At 44.2% G+C, this 10,857-nt stretch overlaps 1 protein-coding gene across 10 annotated transcripts in view; it reads right to left on the reverse strand.

Moving 5' to 3' along the window:
- LOC126399020 (von Willebrand factor A domain-containing protein 5A-like) overlaps positions 1–10,857 on the reverse strand; it is a 55,216-nt gene that overhangs the window by 21,861 nt on the left and 22,498 nt on the right. For 6 of the 10 annotated variants that reach the window (XM_050058809.1, XM_050058792.1, XM_050058758.1 and 3 more), the window contains exons 6-7: positions 4,802–4,916; positions 4,514–4,662 (exon numbers count right to left, since the gene is read on the reverse strand). In XM_050058809.1, coding sequence (XP_049914766.1) covers positions 4,514–4,662; positions 4,802–4,916 — 264 coding nt within the window. Of the gene's footprint in view, positions 1–4,513; positions 4,663–4,801; positions 4,917–5,022; positions 5,190–5,445; positions 5,669–5,748; positions 5,952–6,150; positions 6,199–10,857 lie in introns of those variants that run through there. The other 4 variants (XM_050058800.1, XM_050058785.1, XM_050058776.1 and 1 more) reach the window with 4 other exon arrangements.

Here is a 10,857-nt window from a genome sequence, read left to right on the forward strand (position 1 = left end):
GCTACCGTGAGGCGCGCGTAGAATCAGCTCGAGGAAGGAGAGAAGAGACCCGACCGCCCATGCGTCGCTGCAATGATTGACAGCACTCGACATCTGAACAATAAGAGGGGTGCGCTGGCAGGCACTTGCAGAGCTGCAGCAGGTGAAGAGTTGTCGACATGTCGTCCAAAAGAGCCTCAGGAGTATGTGCGGGGACGGGAGGTCTGATGCTCCCAGAGAGGGGAGAGGGAGAAATATAGCTAAATAAGATGAAAATAGAAAAGAATGTCTCTGTATTTTATTTCTGTTTTCAGTGTTTAATTGAGGTGGGAGAGGCGGAGGGCTGAGGGAGATCGGACGCCTCCAGGGAGGGTAGAGGGAGAAATATAACAAAATATGATTAAATAGGAAAAACCTGTCTCCCTCTTTTATTTTATTTTCAGTGTTTAATCAAGGGTGGGGGATTGAGGTGGTGGAAGTTACTTTCTTTTGATGAGTAATTGATGGCTATTTGTGACTTTATTTCAGTTTGAAGTTATTTTTATTTAATATTTATTTATTTCAGGTTGAATTTTTTATTTTATTTGACTCATACAGCCAAACTACTGTATCTACAGTACATTTGTTATTGCCAATAAAGGTTGTCAAGTTAAATGGCAAGTTGTTGTACGGTAATTTTGTACCTATGATACATTTGGGATGGGGACGTCCAAATAAAATTTCGCTTAGGGCCCCAATTTGGTCAGGGGCAGCCCTGCATCCAGCTCTAAGGCCTTCTGCTGCTGTTGTTCCCTGGGCCCTGCCCATCCAGCTCTGAGGCCTACTGCTGCTGCTGCACCCTGGGGGCCTAGCCATCCAGCTCTGAGGCCTACTGTTGCTGCTGCTCCCTGTGGCCTAGCCATCCAGCTCTGAGGCCTACTGCTGCTGCTGCACCCTGGGGTCTACCCATCCAGCTCTGAGGCCTACTGCTGCTGCTGTTCCCTGCGCCCTGTCCATCCAGCTCTGAGGCCTACTGCTGCTGCTGCTCCCTGTGGCCTAGCCATCCTGCTCTGAGGCCTACTGCTGCTGCTGCACCCTGGGGCCTATCCATCCAGCTCTGAGGCCTACTGTTGCTGCTGCACCCTGGGCCCTGTCCATACAGCTCTGAGGCCTACTGCTGCTGCTGCTCCCTGGGGCCTAGCCATTCAGCTCTGAGGCCTACTGCTGCTGCTGCTGCTGCTCCCTGGGGCCTAGCCATCCAGCTCTGAGGCCTTCTGCTGCTGCTGTTCCCTGGGCCCTGTCCATCCAGCTCTGAGGCCTACTGCTGCTGCTGCTGCTGCTGCTGCTCCCTGGGGCCTAGCCATTCAGCTCTGAGGCCTACTGCTGCTGCTGCATCCTGGGGCCTACCAATCCAGCTCTGAGGCCCACTGCTGCTGCTGCACCCTGGGGCCTACCCATCCAGCTGTGAGGCCTTCTGTTGCTGCTGCTCCCTGTGGCCTAGCCATCCTGCTCTGAGGCCTACTGCTGCTGCTGCACCCTGGGGCCTACCCATCCAGCTCTGAGGCCTACTGTTGCAGCTGCACCCTGGGCCCTGTCCATACAGCTCTGAGGCCTACTGCTGCTGCTGCACCCTGGGGCCTAGCCATCCAGCTCTGAGGCCTACTGCTGCTGCTGCACCCTGGAGGCCTAGCCATCCAGCTCTGAGGCCTACTGCTGCTGTTCCCTGGGCCCTGTCTATCCAGCTCTGAGGCCTACTGCTGCTGCTGCACCCTGGGGCCTAGCCATCCAGCTCTGAGGCCTACTGCTGCTGCTGCACCCTGGGGGTCTAGCCATCCAGCTCTGAGGCCTACTGCTGCTGCTGCTCCCTCTGGCCTAGCCATCCTGCTCTGAGGCCTACTGCTGCTGCTGCACCCTGGGGCCTACCCATCCAGCTCTGAGGCCTACTGCTGCTGCTGTTCCCTGGGCCCTGTCCATCCACCTCTAAAGGCCTACTGCTGCTGCTGCTCCCTGGGGCCTAGCCATTCAGCTCTGAGGTCTACTGTTGCTGCTGCACCCTGGGGGTCTAACCATCCAGCCCTAAGGCCTACTGCTGCTGCTGTTCCCTGGGCCCTGTCCATCCAGCTCTGAGGCCTACTGCTGCTGCTGCTGCTCCCTGGGGCCTAGCCATTCAGCTCTGAGGCCTACTGCTGCTGCTGCACCCTGGGGCCTACCCATCCAGCTCTGAGGCCTAACCATCCAGCCCTAAGGCCTACTGCTGCTGCTGCTTCCTGGGGTCTAGCCATCCAGCCCAGGGGTCCACTGCTGCTGCTGAACACTGGGCCTGTTCTTCTCCACATAGAGAATTAGTTAATCAATTAATTAATTGATTAATTGATTAAGTCCTGTTCTTTCGTCGTCCCTCTGCAAATTGTTTGCACAAGAGGTACTGTATTTGCCCCTCGCAATTGTCTACAATTGTCTCCCTTCCCATCATGGCTTCTCCAAATGGTCAGTGGGTTTTGGCTACACTGCTCCTGGTAATGAGTAGCTGTCCCACTCTTAACCCAACCTGCCTTGAATGTAGTCAGTTTTTAATAATTTTTTGCATTTGTCATGCACTGTGTCTCTCACTGAGTTGGAGGATAAACCTGTGAATTGTGGTCTTATGTATGGAAGACTACAAGTAAAATCGACTAATTTTACTATGTTACAAATGATCAGTGCCTCTTTTGATCCCTCCCATGCATACTCCCTGTCTGGTGTATTGAGGAATAAGTCACATGTGCTGGTTATTTTGCTTCTTTTGCTTTCGCGTAACATTGAATCTAATCCTGGTCCCTTGACTTGCTCTAACCTGCTCACTCCTGCTGACTTTAAAGTCAGAAATGGTCTTGGTTTTATGCATATGAACGTCAGAAGTTTGGTACCTAAAATTGATTTAGTTCGTGGGTCTTAACTTCAGATCCTGATGTTCTGGTTTTATCTGAAACATGGCTAAAAAAATCAGTCTCTGAGACTTCTATCAGTATAATCGATTACAATCTGTTTCGTGTTGATCGTTCAAGTAAGGGAGGCGGAGTCGCGATTTATGTTAACTCCAATTTCAATGTTAATGTGATTAAATCCTTCTCTATGTCCAGCCCTCCCACTGCTGAAGAGACTCCAGGTTCTTATGGTTTTGCTTTTGAACATGCTTCTACTGCTTCTGTCCTTACGGCTTTAAAAGCAATTGACCCTAAGAAGTCTCCAGGCCCAGATGGCTTGGATCCCTATTTATTAAGACTCTCAGCAGAACTCATAGCTGAACCCCTGGCTAATATTTTCAAGTTATCCCTGTCCACTAATTCTATCCCTAAATCTTGGAAGGAGGCATATGTTTTGCCCACTTTTAAAGGGGGGGGGGTCCCTCTGACCTGAACAACTATCAGCCTATTTCAAAACTCTCAGTGGTTGCTAAAATTATGGAATCCCTGGTGAATGACCAGCTAAAGGAGTTTTTATTAGAAAGCGGTCAACTTAGCTCTGTTCAGTCTGGTTTTAGATCAGGTCATAGCATTATAACTGCTGCCTCCAAGGTGCTGAACGACATAATTCAGGGTCTTGATAATAATAAACACTGCGCTGCAGTGTTTATTGATTTATCTAAGGCGTTTGACACTGTGGACAACACCGTCTTAATCAATAGGCTCCATAATATTGGCTTGAATGTCAACTCTGTTAGTTGGTTTGCAAATTATCTTACTGACAGGTCACAGACAGTCCTTGCTGATGGTCAGAGGTCATCTTCCAAGTCAGTTGCCCGGGGCGTGCCCCAAGGGTCTATTCTGGGGCCTATCTTGTTCACGATTTATATAAACAACATTGGCACAGATATACAAAATTCTGATTCATCTAACTTTCATCTGTATGCAGATGACACAATTGTTTATTCTTGTGACTCCTCTCTGTCTTGCGCTTTTCAGCACCTCCAAAAATTGTTTAGCTCGATTCAGGCTGATTTTAAAAATCTTAAACCGGTTTTAAATCCTAGTAAAACAAAAGTCATGCATTTCTCTAGATCCCACTCCCAGCCTCCTGTTCCTCACATTTTCACCACTGATGGAAAGTGCATAGAACAGGTGGCTTCCTATAAATATCTTGGAGTCTGGCTTGATTCTAAACTTACTTTTTCTATTCATTTGGATAATCTTGCCAAAAAACTCAGGATTAAACTAGGATTTTACTTTAGAAACAAGCATTGCTTTAATCTCACTGCCAAAAAGAGACTTGTCATGGCTACCTTTCTTCCCATGATTGATCATGGTGAAGTTCTTTATATGCATGCCTCTGCTGCATCCCTTAAGGCTATAGACACAGTCTATCATGGTGCCTTGCGTTTTATTTTGAATGCCAAATCTCTCACCCATCATTGTTTCTTATATGAGGGGTCTGGTCTGATATCACTAAACTATCGCAGATGGCTCCATTGGCATATTTTTATCTACAAAGCCATCTTAGGGCTACTCCAATCTCAATGGGACTCACCTGGTTAAATAAAGGATAAATAAATAAATAAAAATAAATAAATGATGAATACCTTGGCACTCTCCATACATGCCCCCGACATACTGCCAGATCGATCCAATAAGAGCACAAACTCTCCACATGGGGCGACTGAAGACATCACAGCCTGGGGGAACTCAGGGTACAGGCTCAGCATCACTACTGGATCACCCATCAGAGTGCCTGAAACATGAAGAAGACACTGACAAGTGACCACAAATCTGGCTTTAAACATTTATTACAACATGTGTAACTCATCAGTTGGATGAAGAAGACAATTAAATTATTTGCAAAGTCACACCTTTCACTAATTTGCACTCACCAGGCTTGGCAGACGCCTGTCCTGCCTCCACCACAGCAGTGGGCTGGTGGGCATCTTTGTAATAAATCAGCAGTTCAACATCTCTGTCAAACTTGTGTCCTGCAGCCAACTTGACCTGCAGTTCACAAAACACACTCATAAATATAAATCAAGTCATATACATCTTGTTCTCAGTACTGAGGAACAATCACACACAGCAGACACATCAGCACTGTACCTACCGTGGCCTGGGTTTGCTCTGTGTTGAGGTACTGCAGAGGATCCAGGGAACAGCTGGACTCTACTTTAGAGACTGGACGAGGAGAGGACACTCGGACAGAGAAAGACAGATTGTAGGGCACCAGAGAGGCTGGAACAGAGGTCACCTGGACACTGGCAGCTTCACTACCTGTGAACAAGATCAGATATGTTTGAAATCATGTAATTAAAGAGGCATTACACACTCCCTGAGGTAGGCTAGCAGCATTAAAAACCTTGCCTAAGGGTCCAGACTGGATATGTGTTAGTTGAACCCCACTCTCCCGTGCCAAAGCGAGTGGCCTTAACTTGAGCCTTTTTATTGGGCATGTGTCTGTTATATAAAAACACTCTCTGCGGATAGGTGTGGTGTGCACTAAGCCGAAGGTGTTGGCTGGTTTTCCTACCCTGAGGCTGGTAGCGAGGGTTGAGCACAGCAGGCAGACAAAACCTCAGCCCCTCATCAGCCTGCACAGCCAGCTCAGTGACGTACTCCAGCCTGATGGAGGCGCTCTCTCCTGGAGGCAGGCTGCCCACACTCAGAGAGAATATATCTGGACTCTGCTCACTCTCCTCCAACAGGAAGGCCTGCTGACCGGAGCTCAGTGCATCATCATACTCCTCTCGAGCCTGGAGTACAGACGACAGGTGAGCAACATTTGCTGTGTTTTTAAGCTCCATTGTGAGTTAGTCTTTGCTGTCCAGCTCACCTTCTGTTTCTCCTTCACCTCAGCTACAATCTCTTTTTGTCCAATCTTAGCACTGAAATGACAGACAGCAGCATCTCCAGGCAGAGGGAAGACAAAAACTGCCTCTATTGGTTTGTCCTCCTTGTTCTCATAGTTCAGAGTGGAGACCACTGTAGCCACATGGTCCCTCACCTCCACCTCCACCTCGATGCTTTTCAGAGGAACTAACAGAAACAGGAAACACTTTTAGCCACATACTAGAGCTGAACCTGTAAGCCAAGGAGATAGTTAGAGATGCCTCTGTCTCACAGTGTGTAAAGCAGGATGCAATTATGTGCCTAATAGTCTTTACAGCTATCATAAGCTTCTGCAGCTGAAGTTTACATGAGCACAAAAAACAGTTATGGAGGAACAACTCTGTACCTGCTTCCTTCTGGGATGTTATCAGACCACAGTAGTCCATCATTGTACCTGCACAACAATCAACAAGGGCATCTGAGGACTTCCTGCTGTAGTGATGAATCGTACTGACAATTACTCTACATTTTGAATGTTCAACATTTAAAATACCTTCTTGTAACGAATAAATATATTAATTGTCGTCTATTATAGATACTTTAACATGAATGTCACCATAAATCTATGGTTATAACCATGCTAAAACCACAGGACTGAATGAGACTGAAAAACTATAAAAAGTATGAAAATCCCAACACAGTTTATAAATTTACTGCACAAAACACCAAAGTAACAATCTAAATACATAAAAATAATCATCATATTATTATTATTTTTAATATATTATCATTGTATTATGCAGATGAGTACCTCATCTCCAGTTAATCTAGCCTATTACATTCCACATATTTCCTGTAATCATCATCTGTATCAATCTGTAAACACTCTAATTAATAAATTGAATTTCATCTGCATCTCTGCTCCGCCCTTCCTGGTTCAATCTCCGTCATCATGTTTTCAACTGATTTGTTATTATAGTTAGAATTAGACAGCCATTGGCGTCATGGCTACTGAGTGGAAAAAAAACAGAAATAAACATATCTAATTTCGATGAGAAATTCAAAGTAGAAACAAGCTGATGAGCTGTTAAAGATAACTGACCTTTTTCTTTGTCATATTTTTGTGGCATCACAATATTCCACCAAAGCTCATATGCAAATTCAAACCCACTGTGACAACAGTATCAGTCAGTGAGTAACAAGTTTTCTGTTAAGTATATTGCATTGTAGCTCATAGCAGTGGTTTGTTTCTGCTAACCACTGTATTTAAATGAACACACAGCAGATGTACACCTACCTCAATATGGACAGATGTATATGCGTCCGGTTAACTGCAGATCACTCTTGTAAATATGTGGAGAGAACTCGTAGATTTATAAGGCAGAGAGATATAAACAGACAGATGCAACAGTACAAGTCACGCCTACCGGGTATGCTCGATTTAAACAAAAGAGCGCACCGGGTGGGTGGAGCTTGATCTTCATGTTGGATTCCTGTTTATTCCAAAATGATCACAAGAGCTGCAGAAGCTTGTGATAAGTTGCAGCTGCTACAGAAACCTACTTCCTCTTTTGAGATGGAGCAGTCTGCACAAAGTTTCCATACATGTGTTCTGCAGCCTGAACAAAAATGCAAGACACTTCTTTCTCTTTGCAAACAAGCACACCAGCACACTCATAAACACACACCTGTTATCTCAGCACAGTATAATACCTCATATGTGTTGGACTATGTTGCAAGACATGAAAATTGTGCAGCCTGAGGGCAAGATGTCATCTAAAGTGTTCATTTTGAGGAACATTCTCACAGACCGATTTAGGATTACCTAGCTCTAAATATTACAAGAAGTTTAATAACTGTAAATCAATAAATAGATCACCACCTCATGGTTGTATGCCTCCCTGTGTCAGTCAAGTTGCAGTTGCAGTTTACATCCATGTCTGTCCAGACTCATCAGTAGCCATGATGACAGAAGACAATGCTTCAAATATGGATGTTGCTGCAAAGAAGCTGTATATTCTAGAATGTGGATGCTTCACAAACATCTTCCCCCCGGCACACAGAAGATCTATACGATCACCACAGTTTAAAGATGGACACTTAAGATTAGTGTCACCAATTCAGTACCTGACCAAATGTCTCCTCTTCTGTTACTGAGTTATGATGCTGAATAATGGGCGGAAAGGTGTTTTGCAGAGCACTATGATGTCACAGTGAAGGTGACCTTTGGGATATAGGTATATCATCACTACATCAATTTGTCCTATCAGACATTTGTGTGAAATTCTGTCATTATCATGTTTTTTGAGGTCACGGTGACCTTTGACCACCAAAGACTCTTATCAGTTCATCTTAGAGTCTAAGTGGATGTAGAGGTGTTCTTGAGATAATGTGTTCATGAGACTGGGACAGTCAGACAATCGAAAAATTGGTATCATGTGGCCAGACATGTATGCTGACAGTTCGAGATGTGATGTGTAATTCACTGTTGGTTTACAGTGTATGTGAACCTGGTGTCACACACTTTTAATGCACAAAGAACGGAGCAGGTGTCAAGTCTAAAATGAAGCCAATAATGCTCATTTTGTTCAAAGCTCCAATTTTAATTTTCAGTTGTTTCAGACACAAATTTACATTCAAGTTTAAATTTACTTTATTTACTTTTACAATGAAAAACCAAATTTGTTCTGATTCAAAAGACCAATAAACATATCAACAAGGAGAAATGCCAAATGAAAACAGAAAAGAATGGGATTTAATTGTTACTAGGTAGATGGTATGGTGCAGTGTTGATAAAGTGAATCTGCTTCAGGGTACCAATCCTAAAGAGAAACCCCTTCAGTGAAACTTCAGAGTCCCAGGGCGTCTTTCTTCACCTTGAAACCCAACAGAGTATTTCCAGCTTCCACACACTCTGTCACATATGGTGCTGGAAAAACAAACACACAAAACAAGTTAACAGCAGAGTGAATGTGAGCAAACAGCTGATTTTAACCAGCACACACTGTTAAAAACAACCGATTATTCTGGTTATTACCATTCTGAGCACGGAGCCATGACACAGCCTTCATGGCCAGAAGCTCCCACTCATCCTTAGCATCCATCTTGGAACCATGAAGCCAGATCAGAGCCAGAATGGTGGCCCACACTTCCTGGTTCACCTAATTCACCAAATCAAAGATAAACAGATGCGTACTTCAACTTAATCACGGATATGGTCAAAGCTTTAATCTCCCTCCTCTGTCTGGTTACAAAGCATGTCATGAAATCTGTTTTAAAATAATTCCCCTTATGATTATTGTGTCAATAACTCACCGATGCAGGCTTTGCCTTTTCCACCTCCTTGCTGGTTTTTCCCAGTGCAGCAGCCAAAGCTGAATCCAGCTCCCAGCTGCCAGACGCCTTCTGGAGGGAGATCAACTGCAGCAAAGGGTCTCTGGGTGGCTGCTTGGGTGAAGGTTTGACTGAGCACTCTTCTGCAAAGATAACATATTCTTGTTGGACAGTTGCACTGGTAACATTTTGAGCATTTGTTTACATCTTTGCCTTTTTGATGCTGATATGTAAAAACACTGCAGTCAAGAATATTTGAGTGAATTGCTTCACTCAAACATGTGAGTCAGAAAGTGTCATGCTAAGCTGGAAAAATGTATTTTCAAATTATATTGTTGCTTCCAATGTGAAATTCAACTGTTTTGGCCTTTTTTGATTATTATTGAAAATGAAACGTTACACATCCTAGTTTGTTTTCTCGTATAAGCACAAGTATGGGTCACAGTGTTAATAAAAAGACAGAGTTAATTATCTTCATAATTATCAAAGAACAAGATGGGAGGAAAAGTTGTGTGCTAACATGCACACAATGAGAATGTCAACATGCTGATGTTTAGCAAGTTTCATTTTTAGTATTTTCAGCATCTCGGTGTAGCATTTTAGTATGCTAACCTTCGCTAATTAGCCATAAACCATAGCCAGAGATGTCTTACGTGGTGTCGGCATGGCAGCTTGCTTCTTCTTCTTACCAAAGAAAAATGCTCGACTGATACTCTTAGATTTGGTCCTACACTCTGTTAAGAGAGCAGAGTTATCACAGCCTGATATAGCTTCAGCCGTTGTGTTACAGAACTCCTCACTGAACCAAAAAACATGATGATGATGGTGATGATGATGATTATAAAAATACACACGAAAGCCACATTTTGAAGAAATACATACCATAGCACACAGCCCCTGCCACCCCAGTGGTAGAATCCTATTATTACTGAACCCATCCTCCTGTGCTGAGCCACCTGCTAATTCACCATGCTCACTCTCACCAAAAGCAACAACCTCCCGAAAGTCACCAACATATCTTCGAAAACCCAACCCATACACTACAACCTCCTCCCCTCTGTTCACAGATACAGACAATTACTCTGCAGAAAAACTCTCTTTGGGAGGCATTTTGTACCCTCAGCCATGACTGTCTTAAATACCCTGGGCACACTGTAACAGACCTGTGTTGTGTTGTTGTGATATTCTCTTTTGTTTATGCCCATTTTTTGAGTCTTTGGTTGTGTACAGACTGGGGAATCATTTTTTTTCTATGGAAGATATTTTACTTACTCAGAGGAGGTGCCATATCACAGTCCATCGCTAAAGACATTAAAAAAAAAAAAAAGAGTGTATGAGGTCAAGACACAATAAACGTATTAAACAAAAATGTTAGTGAACTATTGGTTTCTACATTTATCACACACAAGAGCCACATTAGGCTTTTTGGTGAAGTATGTCAGTTCACTCCTCTCAGCAGTCTACCCTGCACAGAGCTTCTCTCCAGACATTAAAAATACAGATGCAGTTGTTTGAGAATAAATCCACTGGCTGTGGTCATCCTTATGAAGCAAGATGCCACCCAGTGAAACTGTGCAGTATGTCTCTTTAATGTGGGATAATGACAGTTCTGGAAGACAAAGCAATGCAAAAGGCTCTGCTGTTTGAGGGAGCTCTCAATAAATCTGAGCAGCACAAGGATTCTGTTTAGAGACCTGGGCAATTTTCTAGGTTGTCTTTGCCCAGGACTGCCATAACAACTGCTACATACTATAGTAGATGTGGTTTGCTCAGTGTTTAT

Source organism: Epinephelus moara, chromosome 2, assembly GCF_006386435.1.
Source record: "Epinephelus moara isolate mb chromosome 2, YSFRI_EMoa_1.0, whole genome shotgun sequence".
NCBI classification, from domain to species: Eukaryota; Metazoa; Chordata; class Actinopteri; order Perciformes; family Serranidae; genus Epinephelus; species Epinephelus moara.